Source organism: Neopsephotus bourkii, unplaced genomic scaffold, assembly GCF_033783945.1.
Source record: "Neopsephotus bourkii isolate Nb327-2 ecotype Australia unplaced genomic scaffold, CSIRO-AGI_Nbou_v1 NB_1399, whole genome shotgun sequence".
NCBI classification, from domain to species: domain Eukaryota; kingdom Metazoa; phylum Chordata; class Aves; order Psittaciformes; family Psittacidae; genus Neopsephotus; species Neopsephotus bourkii.
In genome coordinates this window covers 552,159-571,797 of record NW_026901876.1, presented here as the reverse complement: position 1 = coordinate 571,797, position 19,639 = coordinate 552,159, and the positions used below count along the sequence as shown (strand labels likewise).

The 19,639-nt window shown below is 44.6% G+C and overlaps 1 protein-coding gene across 7 annotated transcripts in view; it reads left to right on the top strand.

Moving 5' to 3' along the window:
* Positions 1–19,639, top strand: part of UBR4 (ubiquitin protein ligase E3 component n-recognin 4) — a 79,905-nt gene that overhangs the window by 51,592 nt on the left and 8,674 nt on the right. For all 7 annotated transcript variants that reach the window (XM_061367816.1, XM_061367815.1, XM_061367814.1 and 4 more), the window contains 30 exons: positions 64–151; positions 284–477; positions 1,391–1,630; positions 2,753–2,891; positions 3,312–3,437; positions 3,599–3,727; positions 4,132–4,475; positions 4,700–4,790; positions 5,171–5,255; positions 5,660–5,787; positions 6,477–6,606; positions 7,077–7,234; positions 7,403–7,512; positions 8,036–8,177; positions 8,839–8,920; positions 10,033–10,206; positions 10,633–10,754; positions 11,159–11,356; positions 11,459–11,539; positions 13,790–13,877; positions 14,270–14,397; positions 14,768–14,875; positions 15,107–15,226; positions 15,932–16,122; positions 16,448–16,621; positions 17,150–17,249; positions 17,792–18,010; positions 18,256–18,369; positions 18,826–18,968; positions 19,271–19,396. In XM_061367816.1, the coding sequence (XP_061223800.1) occupies positions 64–151; positions 284–477; positions 1,391–1,630; positions 2,753–2,891; positions 3,312–3,437; positions 3,599–3,727; positions 4,132–4,475; positions 4,700–4,790; positions 5,171–5,255; positions 5,660–5,787; positions 6,477–6,606; positions 7,077–7,234; positions 7,403–7,512; positions 8,036–8,177; positions 8,839–8,920; positions 10,033–10,206; positions 10,633–10,754; positions 11,159–11,356; positions 11,459–11,539; positions 13,790–13,877; positions 14,270–14,397; positions 14,768–14,875; positions 15,107–15,226; positions 15,932–16,122; positions 16,448–16,621; positions 17,150–17,249; positions 17,792–18,010; positions 18,256–18,369; positions 18,826–18,968; positions 19,271–19,396 (4,272 nt within the window). The remainder of the gene's footprint in view (positions 1–63; positions 152–283; positions 478–1,390; positions 1,631–2,752; positions 2,892–3,311; positions 3,438–3,598; positions 3,728–4,131; positions 4,476–4,699; positions 4,791–5,170; positions 5,256–5,659; positions 5,788–6,476; positions 6,607–7,076; positions 7,235–7,402; positions 7,513–8,035; positions 8,178–8,838; positions 8,921–10,032; positions 10,207–10,632; positions 10,755–11,158; positions 11,357–11,458; positions 11,540–13,789; positions 13,878–14,269; positions 14,398–14,767; positions 14,876–15,106; positions 15,227–15,931; positions 16,123–16,447; positions 16,622–17,149; positions 17,250–17,791; positions 18,011–18,255; positions 18,370–18,825; positions 18,969–19,270; positions 19,397–19,639) is intronic.

The following is a 19,639-nucleotide window of genomic DNA, read 5'->3' as shown; positions in this document are numbered from 1 at the left end:
ACTTGTGTTTAAGACACAGTGAATGCCAAATTGTATGTGTCAATGTTCTTTGCCTTGTTCCAGCACTCTGTCTGGGCTGGTGGAGTTTGATGGCTACTACTTGGAGAGTGATCCTTGCCTTGTCTGCAACAATCCAGAGGTGCCCTTCTGTGTAAGTAACTGCTGTGTTTAAAGCCTTTCTAACTATAGGGAGCCAAAATGTTTACAGCAGTGATTTGCAGTGATTCTGAGGGTTTTGGGCTGTAACCATATAGGCAGTGTATCCTTGATTTTGTTTTCTCAGTACATCAAGCTTTCCTCCATTAAAGTGGACACGAGGTACACAACAACCCAGCAAGTGGTGAAACTCATTGGCAGCCACACCATCAGCAAAGTGACAGTGAAGATAGGAGACCTGAAACGGACCAAAATGGTCCGAACCATCAACCTCTATTACAACAACAGGACGGTGCAAGCCATAGTGGAGCTGAAAAACAAGTATGTTCATCACGGGTTTTATGTGCAAGCCTCTGAATTTGACATTATGATTTCTGGTGAGGTGCCTGGCTCCTTGTTTTAGCTGTTGTTCTTCTCTTTGTGTATGCAATCTCTGTGCAGGCTCAGTGCTAAGCACCTAACTTTACTGTGTTGTCACTAAGAGCACCTCCTGGAGAGTTTGATTCAGAAGGGGATTTGAACCTTGCAGCATGTCCAGAAATGCAGCAAGTGTTAACATCACTTGTGTGAAGCCCTGTAGTAGAGTTAAAACTAGAAGTTGGATGCGCCAACTCTGGACTGCTGCTTTACCTATGAGAAATGGTTCCTTTTCAGTGCATTGCTCAGTCTGGAGCCAGTTGTGCTTATGTGCTTTCCCTTCTTACTTCTTGAGATGTTCTCACCAGAATCAGATCTTTTTGGCTTAAGAATTAATCTGTGCCTGCCGCTTATTGCTTATTTGAAGTCTTAATCCTCTGTGACATCACAAGTGGCTGCTGTGGAGAGGATTATGATGTCACAAAGAGAGGATTCTGACTTCAGGTTGAGAATAAGCAGTGGGAGCAGATGAGATCTTTAGAAATAAATATCCTGTTTTCATGCAAATGTCCTTCCTAATAAAAAAATGGAGGTGAAAATCCCTAGAAAATGTCTGTAGAATTAAAGTTTTTCCATGAGGCATCAACAGCTCTTTAATCCTAAACAGTCTCTCTCTCTATGAAGAGGATAAAGGCTTAAAATGTATTTCTGGCTACATACCATGTCAATACAGAAGCTAAGGAAACGAATCCTAGAACTGCTCTCCATTCATCCCATTTAAAGTAGATTTGGAGCTGAGACGGTTGCGTTTGGCTTCTCTTCAGGCGTGGGCACGCAGGGTGCTTCCCAACCAAGCCTCTTTCTTCCCTTTTCCCAGGCCAGCTCGTTGGCACAAAGCTAAGAAGGTCCAGCTGACCCCTGGCCAGACAGAGGTGAAGATTGATTTGCCCCTGCCCATCGTGGCTTCCAACCTCATGATTGAATTTGCTGACTTCTATGAGAACTACCAGGCTTCCACCGAGACCCTGCAGTGCCCCCGGTGCAGCGCCTCCGTCCCGGCCAACCCCGGCGTGTGTGGGAACTGTGGGGAAAACGTGTACCAGTGCCACAAGTGCAGGTATGTCCCCCTCCTGCCTCCCCACAGAGCCAGCACCAGGGGTTTGCCAAGCCTTTGTGCTGTTGCCCACGTTGGGTGTTCAACCAAACACATGATTGTGGTTAATACAACCGCACGATCAAATTAGTCGAGAAGTATAAAACAGGCTTACAGGGATTTAATGTTAATACAGGCTAACAAAGGAAGCTGATAGCACAGTGCTGAAAGAACACAGAAGTTTCACATCAGGCCCTCGGAAGTTCAATAGGGAAAATTCCCAGGAGGAGATTATTTTTGGCCTGACTGTTCCAAGGGCATGAGGCTGGAGTTCAATTAGATGATTGCAGGGGGGGTTTCCCCACAGGATCCTTGACTTAGTGTGCTGGACAGACAGTGCTTGCTTGTCTGTGCAGGGCTTTTGCTGTCCTCTCCTCATTCAGAGCAGGGCTCAGGGTGTAATTTACTGTGTGCTATTCAAGCTTTCACTACAGTATTCTAAATCCTTTTCTTTTGTGAGTTTTGTCTCCTTATCTGATATCTCTTCTCCCCTTATTGTTGCCCCATATTTCTCTCTAATCCTCATGGATTCAAGGTGTTTAGCAGATTCTTTCCATAGATCAGGTGATTACTGCTTTATTGAAAGTTTTCCACATCCCTTCTTGAATTATGGGAGCTATAAATCAGTTCATGTCATTCTGCTCTAGTCTGCAGTGGGATAATAAGTATGCTGTAGTCCCTCTGCAACTGGGTAAAGACTGAAAGCTATTGAAAGCCCAGACCTTAGGAAACAAAATGATTCCCTTTTATCTGTGTTCTCCTAAAGGGCACAGTGCCCTAGTCTGACGTTCAACTGGGAATTATTGTAGCTGAAGTAGAATTGTGAGGAAAAAATTCACATCTGTTTCTGCTTTTTTGGGCTGGAATGTGGCACTGCTTCTGCAAGGGGTTTATTTATTTGCCTGGTGTGTGGGTTTTGTTGTACCTCATGTATTTCACTTATGGCTTCCCCAGGCAGGTTGGTAAGTTAAGCATTTTAAGGGCCATCCTCCTCTTTCACCTGAGTCCATTGACAACTGTTTTCCTTGCCTTTGCTCCCTTTATAAAGCTCAGCTGCATTCAGTGACCTTTCTGGTTGCCTTTCAGATCCATTAATTACGATGAGAAGGATCCTTTCCTCTGCAATGCCTGTGGGTTCTGTAAATATGCTCGTTTTGACTTCATGCTGTATGCCAAGCCCTGCTGTGCAGTGGATCCCATAGAAAATGAAGAGGATCGAAAGAAGGTGAGCTTAATAGCAGAGTCATTAATGGAATGCTCTATCTCTTGGCTGGGTCAGCAGCCAAGTAGGGATATCAGAGATCCACCTCTCTTGGGAGTAACATGAAAAGCATGCTCCTTCGAGGCTTCTCACTGACTAATGCATTCCTTATTTACTGTCTTGCCCCACCAAATGAGTAATTCTTCAAAAGACATAATTCAGTGCTTTACTTACAAACCAACTATCTAGCACTAGATCTCTTTACCTTGCTGTACAATTTGAGGTGTAGTGTATGCTTTACCATCCTGTGTGAGGAGCCCTGCCAGTGAATGAAGAAGCCATTGCACTGTGTGGCCTGTCAGGCTTGGAGGCTGATGGTTGTAGTTCTGTAGAATTTAAAATAGGATCTGAACATAAGAGTTTCCTTTCCTTTTTTATTCTTAGGCAGTAACAAATATCAACACTCTCCTGGACAAGGCTGACAGAGTGTATCACCAGCTAATGGGCCACCGACCGCAGCTGGAAAACCTGCTGTGTAAAGTGAATGAGGCAGCCCCTGAAAAGCCACAGGTAACAAGGGATAGGTGGATCTCACACAGAACTGAGGGCTGGTGAAACACTGGCCTTTACAGTGCTAACAGCAACCCAAGGTCCTTGCTCAGGTGCTGTTCTGGTTATTTTTGTGTGTAGTCTCCATATGTGATTCCTTTTTATTTTCCTCTCTGTTCCAGGATGAATCTGGTAGTAGTGGAGGGATAAGTTCAACCTCAGCTAGTGTGAATAGGTACATACTCCAGTTAGCCCAGGAGTATTGTGGTGACTGCAAGAACTCTTTTGATGAACTTTCCAAAATCATCCAGGTATGATGTGCTTTGATTTGGTTCATGTGTTTCCTTCTGTCACCAGATACAGTGCGTATCAGAAATACAAAATAAGATGGTGTCATCTGTGTTTAATGATACTTGTTAGCAATGGGTGATCACCTGCATATTTTCAGGGAAATAACAATCATTTCTAAAATCTATGGTTGCCATGAATACTATGGGTTTGTCACATTTCCAGTGCTTGTAATACAGACAAGAAGCCTTTAAACAGGGCAGGTAACTGGGAGTGAGGCTGGTATTTTGAATGGATTTCCTGAGTCTGCCGTTGACATAAGGATTTCTAGTTGTGTTTCTCCACAAAACACCCAGTGAATGGGATTAGCAATTATGTGCTGCCTCACAGTTCCACAACGTCCATTTCTCCCTCTCTGTGCTTTCAGAAAGTGTTTGCCTCTCGAAAGGAGCTCCTGGAATACGATCTCCAACAGAGAGAGGCAGCAACGAAGTCCTCGCGAACCACTGTCCAACCCACGTTTACTGCCAGCCAGTATCGTGCCTTGTCTGTTTTAGGCTGTGGCCACACATCATCAACCAAATGCTATGGCTGTGCCTCAGCTGTGACTGAGCACTGCATAACATTGCTGCGGGCTTTGGCAACCAACTCTGCCATCAGGCACATCCTTGTGTCCCAGGGCCTTATCCGAGAGCTCTTTGACTACAACTTGCGCCGGGGCGCAGCCACCATGCGGGAGGAGGTCCGACAGCTCATGTGCCTTCTGACCAGGTTAGATCTGACTTGGTGCGTGCACCCCTTTGTCTTCAGTGAACTCTTGTGAATGCACCATCAGAAAGGAGCAGCTTTCCAGAGTAGACACCTTACATCAGCAGACTCTAGACTCTAACTGCTTGTATGTTTGTTATCAACTAAGCTGAAATCCCCAAAGCTTTTGGGATTTAGTACGAGCACAGTGTGACAGTGTTCTCTTTTCTTTTCCCTCCTGAAATTAGGGACAATCCAGAGGCCACACAACAAATGAATGACTTAATCATTGGGAAGGTTTCTGCAGCTCTGAAGGGACATTGGGCAAATCCAGACTTGGTGAGAGACTCTGGTGGTTTCCTATTTCTGTTTTCTGCCCTCTGTGACTGCTGGTGTGTTCTCATCACTGCATCTTCTCTCTTATTATGGTCTGTTTGCAATAGAGAAGGTGTTTGTGTCATGATAAGAATTAAAATAAATGTCAGAGTGGAGCACAAAACGATGTGCTTGGGTATATGCCTGCATTTCCTCAGGCACTTCTGCCTGTCTTGGTTGTTGTTTGCAGCTCTCAAATAGATAGCAGGTCATCCCAGATGGGCATAGGATTAAATTTACTTAGATCAATGTGTTTTGAACCTGTGTTTTTTAAATATCAGAAGGCAAAAGGGACTGCTGCATCACCAAGACTTCTTAAACCTTTGAATGTGTGTCTGTTACAGGCCAGCAGCCTCCAGTATGAAATGTTGCTGCTAACAGATTCCATCTCAAAGGAAGACAGTTGCTGGGAGCTCCGACTGCGCTGTGGTGAGTTCAAACAACTAGTGGGAACATTTCATTTTAATATGCTGTGCCCACGTCCACACACTGCAGAAAGATTTGTTTCTTTAGGGAAGGGAACTGATACTGACCCAGCTTGTGATTAGGGTTTGAAGTGGAGTTAGCAGCAGATGGCTTGTCTTGAGGTAATGTGTCTCTTGAAAGAGGAGTGTTGAGAAACAGAAAGCTGGAGGTGTGAGGAGAAGGATGACAAGACTCTCTTGCTGTAATATAAGTAGTTGCTTTCCACCCATTGTTGCATGAGAATGTGATAGTTCTGTTTGAGGAGATGAGGTCTTGCCTCACTCTAAACACTTGTAACATACTGTACAGAGCTATGGAGGTGTATTATCTGCAGATCTGGGATGGAAATGTATGTCTGTGTCTTTCAGCTCTCAGCCTCTTTCTGATGGCCGTGAACATTAAGACTCCAGTGGTTGTTGAAAACATCACCCTCATGTGCCTGCGCATTCTTCAAAAGCTGATTAAGCCACCTGCTCCAACCAGCAAGAAAAACAAGGTACTGCCGTGGGTGCTGAGCACAGCACCTGAAAACCTGCTGACTAAGGTCTGGCACACAGGTCTCAGTGATGCATGAGGAAACCAGGGCTTGCTTTTCCTGGTCACAGGCACTAGGGAAGCACAAGTCCTGTGACTCTTGTCTTTGTAGACTTCAAATCACAGATTTTCTTACTGTTCTTTGGTGGCTCCAACCACCACTTTCCAAGATTGGGCTTTGGTTTTTTTTCCACTCAGATTTGAGGCATGGGGTAAGAGCTACTTCAGAGCTACAGCTTGGTTATTTTGAGCAGGCTTTTGGTTCTTTCAGTAGGATCAAATACCTAAAAATGGTAGAATCAAGTGCTTTTGACTCAGATTTTTAAATACTGAGCTACAATTACAATAAAAATGGTATTGATTGTAATCTAGGATAACATTTGCAAGGGACAAAATACGTTTCTGCTTCGATCTAGCTATCCCATAGTCACAGATTGATGTCAAAGTTGGGTTTAGTGGTATTTCATAGTAACTGTAATGAGGCATCTCTCTTAGTTCATCATTAACAGAAACTTTATATCCCACTGTTGCCCAAGAACTGCATTTACCTGTTCATGGCATACACACAACCAGTGATTCACCTACAGGAGCTGCTCTTTAGGGAACAGGCTGTGGCTTTCTGAAGACTCACAGAATTATTTTCTTCATTAGGATGTGCCTATGGATGCTCTCACCACTGTGAAGCCTTACAGCAATGAAATCCATGCACAAGCTCAGCTGTGGCTCAAGAGGGACCCCAAAGCATCATACGAAGCTTGGAAAAAGTGCCTCCCTGCCAGAGGTAGTCCTGTGCTTTTAACTCTGCAGTTTTGTGCACAAGCATGCGTGTCCCTCCAGGTTTAATAAGGAATGTGCTTCTGTTGGGTTGTGTTGGCTTCTGTCCTGTGACATCTGATCCCATCTTCACACTTAGCTGTATAGTCCTTAGAGATTCTAGCACTGACTCTTCTAGGCTGTGTAGCTCAAACCCTAAGAACATGCACGTCCCTGAAGATAATGAGGGGAATGTGAAAAATGAAACTGGTTGTGTATTTAAAATGATACCAGCCAACTGAATTCCCCAAGAGGTTATGGGATTTGCGTCTGCCTTGGAAGTGAACATAGCTCCACGCAGAGTGGAAATGGCAGCAGAAAGAAATGAGAAGCTTCTCAGCTGGAGTTCGGAGAGTTCCAGTATGGAGCAAATAACACAATGACAGCTTGCAGTTAATAGGTGCTGACAGTTCTCTTGAGCTGTGTTCAATATTGCAGGTGTAGATGCCAATGGGAAATCTCCCAGCAAAGCTGAGCTTCACCAGCTCTACTTGTCAGAAAAATACGTCTGGAAATGGAAACAGTTCATGAGTCACCGTGGAAAGAGACCTTGTCCTTTGGATCTCAAACTGGGACACAACAATTGGCTGCGACAGGTAAACCTGGGTGAAAGCTCCAGGGGGTGCACTGGGCAGAGTTAATGGTCAGAGATGTTTGGTAGCTTGCTGCATTTGATGTCACCAAGCTGTCCTCATGTATGTTGTGCCTTCACCAGTTCATCTTTGCACGACGAATGACACCATCTTCTAATGCTCTTCCCTCAGGTGCTGTTTACTCCTGCCACTCAAGCTGCAAGGCAGGCTGCATGCACCATAGTGGAAGCTCTGGCCACCATCCCCAGCCGCAAACAGCAGGTCCTTGATCTCCTGACAAGGTATTTCTGTGTTGCCACACTCCAGGATTGTTTTTCTTCAGTTGCATGAGAATCTCTGCATCCTTCCAACTTTTCTCACACCTCTCCATTGTATACCTCTAGTTCACAGGTCTTTTTGGGGCTGGATTCTGACACTTACTTAGCTGGAATGGTATTGATTTAGGTTTTTTTGTTGTCTGGCAATAAGCTATTGCAGTCCTGTACCTTTTCCAGAAGTAAGCAGATGGTGTTCAGCTGTGTGGACAACATTTCCCCTGCCTCTAGCAAAATAATAGGGTGAACTCTCTTCCAGCTCTGTGGCATAATTTACCCCAGTTGAGGCTAGTAGCGCAGTTGGGGGACCCTTTTTTAGGACAAAATACCACTTCAGCCATAGCAATGACTATCAGTTATACTTTTAGCTAATAGGACCATAGAGAGGATAGATTCCTGGAGGCTTTTTCTTTCTTTCTGTGATGTCCTGAAGCTGTGAATACTGCTTGTTACTGTGAAGTGGTTGTCAGCTTGTGTTTCTCCTCTCTAGCTACCTGGATGAGCTCAGCATTGCTGGTGAGTGTGCTGCTGAGTACCTGGCACTGTATCAGAAACTCATCAAACCAGCCCACTGGAAGATCTATCTGGCAGCCAGGGGGGTTCTGCCCTATATTGGCAGCCTCATCACCAAGGTATGGACTAGTATGGAGGGACTAGAAAGCTAGCTTGGCTTTTTTGCTTTGAAATATTCATCTGTTTGTTCAGTGCTGAACTTTGCCAGGTTTGTGAAGCTCACACTTCTGCGCTGTCTGAACTAAAAGCTACAATGTGTTTAGCCCCAGCCCTCAGCACAGACTGGCTGGGACACATTAATAGCTGCTCTGGGGTCAGCTATGCTAAGGGGTATAAATATTTCTACGCTGTCTTGGCACCAGATCCAAGTTGGAAGCTGCCTTAGGTGCCAGACTGGACTCTGAAAGCCCTTAAGGACAAGGGAGGATTAGGTGTGAGATTAGGTGTGAGTGTGAATTAGGGCCTGTTGGAGGAGCAGCACTTTTCAGTTGCAGTCTTTAGAGTGTTGGGGCATAGGAGTGTTCCCTGGTGATCCCTGGGGCACTGCAAAGAGGTACATAACAGCCTCTGTGTTAATGGTGGCCTTGAATCCATCATAGAGGGGCCACTAGAGGAAAGCAGTGGTAATAGGGAGGTACAGGGAGAAAATGAGGGGAATGTTTTAGGTAGTTTTTCTCTCCTCTCCCCTTCCTTCCCTGCTGCTGTGTTGCAGTTCTGGTTTCTCTGTGTCATTATTGGCATTGCAGTGTCTTGTCTAATAGACTTGTTAATTATTCCCAGGAAATAGCTCGTTTACTTGCCTTGGAAGAAGCAACACTCAGCACTGATTTGCAGCAGGGATATGCCTTGAAGAGTCTCACAGGTATTTGCTGGCATCAACGTGAGTCCTGTAGTAGTTTTAGAGATGGGGGAGTCCTTGTTCTGTAACAGCATGTAGCAGAATTTGAGAGATATGACTTGGTGTTTTGCAGATAGATTTTTTTCTATTGATTTAGCACTTAACCCTTAGATAGATTTTTCTGTGTTTTTTATGGTCAGTTTCTGCTTTTAGTTACTTGAACTGTGATAACATGAGAAAATTTCACCATAGCACTTTCCTTCTCCATTTCTTAATTACATTAATTGTACAGTAGAATTCCTGGAACCATTCTAAACATTGATTTGTTCCTACCTGTTGTTTCCTACCTGCTTACTCTACAGTAGCCTTTCTTTTTTGAGTCTTCTAGAGGACAGTATTTTCAAAACCTTGCTGGAAATGGAGCTACATCAGTAACTGGGTCATTTTTTTTTTTTTATCCTCTTCCATTTCTTGAAGAATCAATGGACTAATTCATAAAACCTGGCTTCTTGCAAGAAAAAGCACATTGAGAAATATGTCATGGGAAAGAATCCAAGCATTTGCTGATCCTTTGTTATAGGAGTGACCAGTTTAGTGATGTAACTGTTAAGTCACTGCACTTGTCACCTCATCAGAGCCAGCTTAAAGATTAGATGGGAGCAGTCACCTGCTTTTGAAATATCTATGACAGAAAAATGTCCAAAAGTGCAGAAATGCCCAAGGAAGCTGTGCAAGTTCAGTGTTCAAGGCCAGGTTGGACACAGGGGCTTGAAGCAAGCTGCTCTAGTGGAAGGTATCCCTGCCCGTGGCAGGGGAGTTGGAACTGGATGATCTCAAGGTCCTTTCCAATCCAAACCATTCCAGGATTCTATGATTTATGTATCAAGTGCTTAGAAAGCTCCTTACACCCTTTCCTCATTCCCTCACCATGGTCCCACTTGCTGTAATTTACAGGGCAGCACTCACAAGCCTTTGCCTCCAGCTGTTCATAGAAGGGAGCTTTAAACCACAGGCTGACAATGGGAGTTGTCAGAAACCATTTCCTTGTGCTGTTTTGATGATGCTGTCCCCTGTTTGCTGACCACATGAAATCAAATTCCCTCTTCTCAATTCCTGAATATCTCATTGCTTTGCAGGTCTTCTCTCTTCCTTCGTGGAGGTGGAGTCCATTAAGCGGCATTTCAAGAGCCGCCTGGTGGGTACAGTCCTGAATGGTTACCTGTGCTTGAGGAAATTAGTGGTACAAAGAACAAAGCTGATTGATGAAACCCAGGACATGCTGCTGGAGATGCTGGAGGATATGACAACAGGTAAAACCACTTCAGTTGCATAAACAGTTTGGGGCAACCATGATGAAAAATCAGATTGCTACAGCTGCACAAAGGACTTCTTTCTAAAAGACTGCTGTAGTGAGGGGGGTTTATGGCTTGGTCATTCCAATAATTCCTTTTCTCACAGAAGAGGTAAATAGCATTCCTGGAGTTGTTTCTTATTTTCCAGGAATTTAAACCTCCTCCTTTTATGGGATTGTTTTACTGCTGCCCAACCATGCAAAAGGGTTTTCCTAGTAAACATACCAATAAATAGCCTTTCATCTTTTAAGTAGTGGCTCTGCAAAACGAGAGGGCACCAAGGTATGGTGCTTATTGCAGAAGGATTTATTGTGTATGCTGAGGTAAAATGGAACCTGTAAAACTGACTCCTGTGCCCCTTTTAATGCTTCCATTTCTTGGCAGGCACAGAATCTGAAACCAAAGCATTTATGGCAGTGTGTATAGAGACTGCAAAACGCTACAGCCTTGATGACTACAGGACTCCAGTCTTCATCTTTGAGAGACTATGCAGTATTATCTATCCTGTAAGTATAGAGAAGGCAGTAGCATCACTTACAGACTTCTTAAATAGATACAGTTGCTTGCAGTTTGGCAAAAAAACCAGTAGTGTCTACAATAATGATTTAATATTAGCCAGTGTGGAACTGTAGCAGTATCCTGTTTTAGGGGGTTTAGCATTCAGGTTCCCTGCTGTGCCATGCACTGTGCAAAAAGCATATAGTATTGTTTCATGCTGAGGAATTTGCTTACTAAATGATAGTAGACATCCTCATAAGTGCCACATATGTGACAGCATACAACAGGTGTTACCAGTAATGAAGGGACTGAAGGTTTAGGGACATCCTGTCACTTGCTACCATAAAAGTGCAGGAATGGGAGCATGGTTAGGGGAAAACTCCCTCACTCTGTCTCTGCTGCTGTTCTTTAGGAAGAGAATGAAGTGACAGAGTTCTTTGTAACACTGGAGAAAGATCCCCAGCAGGAAGATTTCTTACAGGGCAGAATGCCAGGAAATCCCTACAGCAGTAATGAGCCTGGCATCGGGCCACTCATGAGGGACATCAAGAACAAAATCTGTCAGGACTGTGATCTGGTGGCTCTGCTGGAGGATGACAGTGGAATGGAGGTGAGAATGCACGAGTGGGGATTTCTTGTGCAGATGCATGGAGCTGCCATTTCCAGGCAGCAGATGATTGCTAGAGATGACTTTTTCTTTCCTTCTTTACAGCTTTTGGTGAATAACAAGATCATCAGTTTGGATCTGCCTGTGGCTGAGGTCTACAAGAAGGTGTGGTGTCCCACTAATGAGGTATGTGTTGTCATTATGTATGCTAGCACACAAAGTGCCTGTCCTTGATATTGCCAAGAAAAGAGGGTTGGGGAATAAAAATAACATGAGTTGGGATTTATTTTCTAGCATATAATTTCTTGGATGTAATAGGTCAGCACCTTTTTGTGCTCCCTTAATGACTGTTACTCAGTTCTGCAACATCAGGGGTTTAAAAGCTGACCAAGGTGAGTGTATTGAACTTTGCTGTGTAGCGTATCAGATACGTGAACTGACTTCCTGAGTAACAAACTCTTACATTCCTTTGGGGAAATAGCTGAACTTTGTGTCACTGCCTTTCAAAGCACATTTCGCACTCCATCTGCACGTGACACTTTAATGTGTGAGTACAGACAGGGACACCAGATTGCTCCATCTTCCATCAGCTTCAGAGATGAACCCAAGCTATTTATGCAGAGAGCATGCAACATTTCTCTGTGTTATTTTGTGCTTCTGCTCTTGTGCTTTTCATGTAGCTTGGGTTTTCATGTAGCTTGACAGGTTTCATCCTCCCAGTTTGTTCTTAGTAGCATGTATTGCCTGTTGGTCAGAGGAAGAAATGGATCCAGCAGTCTTAGGGACTAGTGCACCGTGTCCCAGAAGCTTGTTCAGAGGTGGATATGGTCCAGAACAAGCTCCTTCCTTTTCTTGTAGCCACTAAAATAAACTCACACTGAGAAGGAATCCATCAGAATAAATATTGCTTGTAACACATACGTTCTTTAGAAGCACTGCTAGTAGCACTTAAGATCATAAAAGAAGACTGATTTGCCCAACACTTCTTGTTCATTCCTCATTTACTCTTGGATTGCAGTCACTTTGACTGAAACCTTGGTGTCCTGAAACTATTTGTTTCCTGTGTTTGTGGGGAAGAATTCAAACAAAACGCCTGTTTTCAGTGAATGATGATGTGGGGAATGGTTCTCTTCAAGCTTAACTTCAGTGAAAAAGCCTTCTGTGTTGCAAAATGAAGCCTGAAGCTAGGTGACAGTGATTATTTTTTACTAAGGTACTAACTTGGACAGGGAAATGAGGTGCAGCTCTTTATCTGTGCATTCCAATTGGAACTCTATTCCAGGTACTGAGGGAAATCATTGCATGTGTTGCCCAAGCAGTGAGGTGCCATTCCCAGGGGATGCTGAGCTGCAGCAGGATGCAGTCCTGCTGGAGAAAGGCAGAGTTCACTCAGCATTACTGAGCTTTCCTCTGCCTCCCTTTGTGTGCACCTCGGCAGAGCACTTCTGGAGCTGCGGCTCACGTTCCCTAGGAAATAGACAGGCACACAAGAACACAACCTCAGGCCCCTTTTTGTTTCCCTTGTCTCTCACTGGCTTTTTTTTGTTCATCTGCCATTTTACCAGGGCCCCTGTGGTGTTAATTGCTGGTCGGTAGCGTGGCCTTTGAGCAGATCTTCCCCCTGGGGCTTTCCCTCTGCTTATGTATTTGCTGTGACATTAAGCACTGCTTATTCCACATTAGGCTTAGTGCGCTCTCTGACAGGTTTTCTCTCACAAGGTTTCCTGCTCCCAAATCTGGGATTTTGCTTTTCTGCTTTTTATTCAGACCTATGGATTAAAATGGAAAGTTCAGTGATACGCTGTCAGTATTTCCAGCTGGAAATGCAGCTGGAAAACTAGCCTTTTCCCAGGCTTTTTAGCACAGCTTGTGCTTCAGTGGGCTTGGCTGTGTCATTTTAGCAATATACTGTCTTACTGAAAGCTCATTAAATTGCCCTTTCCTTGTGCTCTTCCATTTTCCATCACTGCAGATTTTATCTGTTCAAAAGCACTTGTCCAATTAATCTCTCCTGCTTCATTTACTGGGCTGTGCCTGATCCCTCTACTTCCCAGGTATGCTGTGCAATACCCTCAGAGGGAAAGGTTGCTGTGGAAAGCAGGCGTTTCTCTATAGAAGCACATTTTTCTTGGCAAGATCCTTCACTGGTGCTAAAGGAAACTGTTTATTACCAGCCTGTCAATCTAACTGGCAATGCCAGGAAAAGCTGGACAGACCAAGAGATGAGATACTGATGTTTTTGCAGGTGGTGGCTTTACTGTTGTTTTTAACTCATCTCAGGGAGGAATGAGGAAGTGAGACATTTCTGTGTTCCCATCCACAGTGAAAACAGCAGGAAGGGAAACTGAGGCTGGAGTGTGTATTACACACTGTAAAGAGAACTGGACTTAAGTGTCCACAGAGAGACAGTAAATAAAATGTTCTCATGTCTTGCAGGGGGAGCCGATGAGGATCATTTACCGCATGCGAGGGTTACTAGGAGATGCAACTGAGGAATTCATCGAGTCTCTCGACTCCACTACTGGTAATGCATTTGTCTCCTGAAAGCTGGGATTAGATTGGAAATCTGAGGTTCACTGCAGAGCACTGGCACTATTATCCTTACAGCAGTGAGCTTAAAGTTGATTGACGTTGCTTTTGCTACGTTTACCTGCTTCACCTAGAGTGGATTGTAGCAAGCTTTTAAATCTGTACTTTGAATGTGAACACTTACATGGCACAGAGACCATTCTGCCTGGCCCTTCTTCATATTCCTGCTCATAATTCTTTCCAAATTGGATACAGTTGAAGTGACTTGACCTGCTGGTAAATCTGTCCTACTGTACTCCCCATTTTTACTTAACTGTTTTGTCCCTTGGACTGAGCTTGCTGTACTGTGCCTGCTTCCTCTCTTCACAATCTGTGTTTGTCCTGTAGATGAAGAAGAGGATGAGGAAGAAGTGTATAAGATGGCAGGTGTCATGGCCCAGTGTGGAGGCTTGGAGTGCATGCTCAACAGACTGACTGGAATCAAGGACTTCAAACAAGGGCGGCACCTCTTAACCGTGAGCCTCAGCTTCTGGACTCTGGGGTCAAGAGTTACATGATGGCAAATGCCACAAGCATTGGTGAAGTTTTCTCTGATTTGTGTTGCACTTGAAGTGTTGGAGGAGAGGTTTCAGTTCACTAGTTAATGAAAACCTAAGGAATTCCTTCTTTCCCTATCCCATTCCTCCTAAGACTAAATTCTACCTTGCCAGAGTGTGTTCTGCTTTGGCCTACTTGAAACCAAAGCTGTCCTATGCTTTAAAATCTGGCTTGTACTTTACCCCAGTAGGCTGGAAACTAGCTATATAACTGGGTGCTTTGGTTTCAGCAAAATCCTCCTGCTTATTCTGAAGGTACCACTGAAAGTGCATTCTCTGTGTTTTGTAGGTACTGTTAAAACTGTTTAGTTACTGTGTGAAGGTGAAAATAAATCGTCAGCAGCTGGTCAAACCGGAGATGAACACTTTGAATGTCATGTTGGGAACTCTTAACCTGGTAAGGACAGGCTGGACTTCCGTAAAGTCCATGTTTTCCATGGACTTCAGTGATTTTAAGGTACCTCTGACTGTCATGCTGCCTTATGGCATCTACAGGAGTGCTGGACTGGCACTGCAAATTACCTGTTAGATATTCCTTACCTGTTATGAGTGGAAGTGTGTGGATCAGTTGAACCAGTTACTGCTGTTCCATTACTGGTGTTCCAATAACTGCTGCCATCTTCTTCAGGCTCTGGTGGCTGAGCAGGAAAGTAAGGACAGCGGAGGAGCAGCTGTGGCAGAACAAGTGCTTAGTATAATGGAGATCATACTGGATGAATCCAACGCAGAACCTCTGAGCGAAGACAAGGTGAGTGCCGGGGGCTCAGTGAACGAATGGGAATGTTGGTTGGGATTCAAAGATTGCAAACATCTTATTAGTGATGCTGAGCTTCAGGAGCTGTAGAGTGCTAAATGGGAGTCCAACCCTTGTTATGCTTGCTGGCATGTCTTAGCAGGTCTTGGAGGTAGGACAAGAGGAGTGCCCTGAACCAAAAGCACTGCAAGGCTGCTTTAGGATGATTCTTGCACAGTTGTGGGGGTTATTAGGCTCTGCTTGGATCCATTCCTTGCTGCTTTAGGCCACAGGCCAGTGGGAGACAAGAGAAGACAGCTCTGCCTTGTTTTTGTACGTGTTGAAAACATGATTGATTTTCAGCTAACTGAAAATAAAATCTATCTCAACCAGCCTGAGAATGAGAAGAGTTTCTCACTCATCTTTTGAAATTCTTGGTGTATGGGAATCTGACGTCCCTTGGGTTGGAATCATTAGACCTTTTTGACTAGAAAATGCTTTAACAGTAGGTGGAAGAAGTCAGGTATCAGCTAGAGGAGTTGATACAGCCATTCCACAAGACATTTGGGAATGAGGTTGGATTTTGTTTTTCAGTCTGCCTTTATTAGGGCCTAGACCTCTAATCCTTCAAGAGAGTCTATCAGCAACTAGAGTGAAGGTTTTCTTGAAGGTTATAGATTTGTTCCTCCATATAAATCATGCTGCATTCTTCCTTTGCAGGGTAACCTCCTCCTAACTGGTGACAAAGATCAGCTGGTAATGCTGCTTGATCAGATCAACAGCACTTTTGTCCGTTCCAATCTCAGTGTCTTGCAAGGCCTGTTGCGCATCATCCCCTACCTGTCCTTTGGGGAGATGGAGAAAATGCAGATTCTGGTTGATCGGTTCAAGCCCTACTGTAACTTTGATAAGTATGTTGTCATGTTTCCACTAAAAGCACGTGAAATCAGTTGTACTGACAAGTCTGAACCTTTTTGTTTCCTCACTGACGCTTACTTCAGTGTAATGCGAAGCTTCAGAGATTCCTAGTGCATAAGCTTAATTTCCTATTTCACTCCTAAGCCATTTGTAAAAGAAATATGTGAATGTGTAGCTGAAGAAGTAGGGCTTTAGTGTGTATTCTGAGATGACAAGGGTCTGAGTAGCTGTTCTGAGTGTCTAAGCAATAATGCAGTGAGGATTACAGGCAGAGATGTTTGGAGAGCCTCCAATTTACCATTTCTTGTCTTCATTCAGGTATGACGAGGAGCACAGTGGAGATGATAAAGTTTTCCTAGACTGCTTCTGTAAAATAGCCGCAGGAATAAAGAACAACAGCAACGGCCATCAGCTGAAAGATCTCATCCTTCAGAAGGGAATTACACAGAATGCCCTTGACTACATGAAAAAGCACATTCCCAGTGCAAAGAAGTAAGAGTCACTAGTTAATGTATGGCATAATCCTGAGCATCCTTCTCTTGTTTCATCACTACAACAGTCTTCCAAGCAAGCCATTAACAAGTCCACATTCTTAATCATTTAGATTTGGTACAGCTGTGGTGCAGAGGGTCTGGTGAGACAATGCCACTATAGGGATGAGCTAAAAAGCCTGTCACCTTCCCATTTGATACCCATCCAAGCTGATCTCTTGGATAGCACAGTGCTTGTGTTTCCTGCCTGCTCCTTAGCTAGTGCAGTGTAACAGAGCTTTTGATGGCCAGCTTGTGAACACAAAACAAATTCCAAGGCTAAGAGCTGACACTGTGGGTATTACCATGCACAATGTGGAAGTGGGAGTGTGAATGTCACTTCATTAGTTAATGGAGGAGGGACACAGGGGGAAGAGTGCTTGTCCTGCCTACAGCCTGTGCTCTGCCAGCTGTGCTGCTGGCTGACCACCAAGCGCCTTTTCAGCACAGGTGACTGCCCTTCAGCTGCTGTTTCTTGTTTTCTGTGCAGTTTGGATGCAGATGTATGGAAGAAATTCTTAGCTCGACCTGCACTTCCTTTTATCCTTCGCCTGCTCCGAGGACTTGCCACGCAGCACCCTGCTACACAGGTAAGGAGACTCTTGTGAAAGCCAGGTAGGACATGGCTGGCTTCTTATGCTGCTTTTAGTGGCTGTAGCTAAGCAGTTACTTCTATAGTAGTTGGTTCTACACTGTTTTTTGGTGGGCTTGGAGAGACACAACAGCTTCAGGTGTCATCTTCTAGTCTGGAAGGCAGAGATTTTGACTTCAGTATCTTCTAGCTCTGCATGCTGTGAGATGCACACACCAACATGAGAAGGCAATTCAGGCCTGTGCACTGTATAGTACTGATAGGTTTCTCAGGGCTTGGTACTGTTTTAAGGATGCTCTTTATCCAACATCCACATCTGAACTCGTACGAATGGCCAGCAAAGAGGCAAATTGCCCTGCTGTCATACACAGTTTTAGGGTTCAGGCCCATAGTGTAACAGCATCCAAGAAGAAAGACACTTGGTAAAACCAGTTGTAAACCAGTGCTTCTGCTTAGCTGTCATGGGTGACGTTAGAGGGAACAGTTACTGCTGTGTGCACCTTTTGTCTGAAGAAAGTGCTGTGTTTCAATCCCTGTTAGGTGCTAATAGGCACAGACTCCATTACCAACCTGCACAAGCTGGAGCAGGTGTCTAGTGATGAAGGGATCGGGACATTAGCAGAGAATCTTCTGGAGGCACTAAGGGAACATCCAGAGGTGAATAAGAAGATTGATGCTGCCCGGAAGGAGACACGTGCAGAGAAGAAACGTATGGCCATGGCAATGAGACAGAAGGCCTTAGGCACCCTGGGGATGACGGTAATGTCTGTTTGCACTGATGGCAGACTAGCGAGCTAATGATCTTTTATTTGTGTCTTTGCTAAAGCTGCCACACATGGAATTGTGTTAACTGATTTATTGACAAATATTGCAGAGCTCAAACCCACAGTTTGCTGGGAGAGCAAACACAGTTGCCAGTAGTAGGTTGGGAAATGGAATGGGCATTCCTGTTCCAGTGGTGGTGTTGTGGTGTTCATCATTGTCTTTTTAACCTCCTCTTTCAGACAAACGAGAAGGGTCAGGTAGTGACCAAGACTGCACTGCTTAAACAGATGGAGGAACTTATAGAAGAACCAGGTCTGACTTGCTGCATCTGTCGGGAAGGATACAAATTTCAGGTAAAGTGGGATACATTTCCACAGCCTCTCACCAGCTGAGGGATTGACACAAGGGTTGATGTGTTGGCACTGGGAAATCAGAAATCTCAGGTTTTGTTCTTGGGATGAGTAATTCTACAGGAGATTGGGAAGTGGAAGTGGGTTTCCAGTGAAAACAGAGCTGGGTGTTTTTAGTGGAAGTTGGAAAAAGATTTCATAGAATGGTTTGAGTCGGAAAGGAGCTTAAGATCATCCAGCTCCAAGCCCATGGGCAGGGACACCACACACTAGACCACGTTGCCCAAGGCCCTGTCCAACCTGGCCTTGAATACTGCCAGGGATGGAACACTTAATCAATTTGAGTTTGAAGTAGGGACTGGGAAAGATGAAATCCAGTGCAGTGAAAAAAGAGTGCAAAATGTCAGCTGTTGTAGTAGTGAATGATCTTTTAACACAGCCCTTGTGTCATCATTGCAGCCTACAAAAGTCCTTGGGATTTATACTTTCACCAAACGTGTTGCACTAGAGGAGTTTGAGAACAAGCCCCGAAAACAACAAGGATACAGCACAGTCTCTCACTTCAACATTGTCCACTACGACTGTCACCTTGCAGCTGTAAGGTGTGTTCTGCTCACGGGCTGGGGGGTGCTGGCTGATCTTATGTTCCAGGATGGTTTGTGAGCACTTGGCCTTGTAACTCGGGATGGGTTTGCTTCTGAGTTGATCACTTTACAGCCTGGGGGAATCATGGGCTTCTCTGGTGTGGTCTGTTTTAATGTGCCAAATGAAGGTCAGGCCTGGGCACTAAAAAGTGAGCTCCATGGTTTAAAGAAGCTGTGGAATTGTCAAATTTTGATGGTTTCTTAGCCAAAACATTGCATCTTTCTAACTTGCCTGGGCATGGCTCACTTCCTCCATGCAGACTTGCTCGCGGCCGTGAAGAGTGGGAGAGTGCAGCCCTACAAAATGCCAACACCAAGTGTAATGGGCTCCTGCCAGTCTGGGGACCTCACGTGCCAGAGTCTGCTTTTGCTACTTGTTTAGCACGGTGAGTAGGAAAAGTAACTTCTCGACCTATAAATAAATGAATTCATTACCTCCTTAACCCCACGTTACTCCTGAAGATGCAGTGTGAGGTGACAGTGGTGATTTATTTGCAGCCCAATGACCCCCTGCTTTACAAAAGAAACCTGTCTTCCATTAGAGGATTCCTTTGTGTAGTTCCAAACCTCTGTTGGATGGTAATGAGTTACAGTAGCCCAACCACTTCCCTGGAGCAGATGGTTCATCT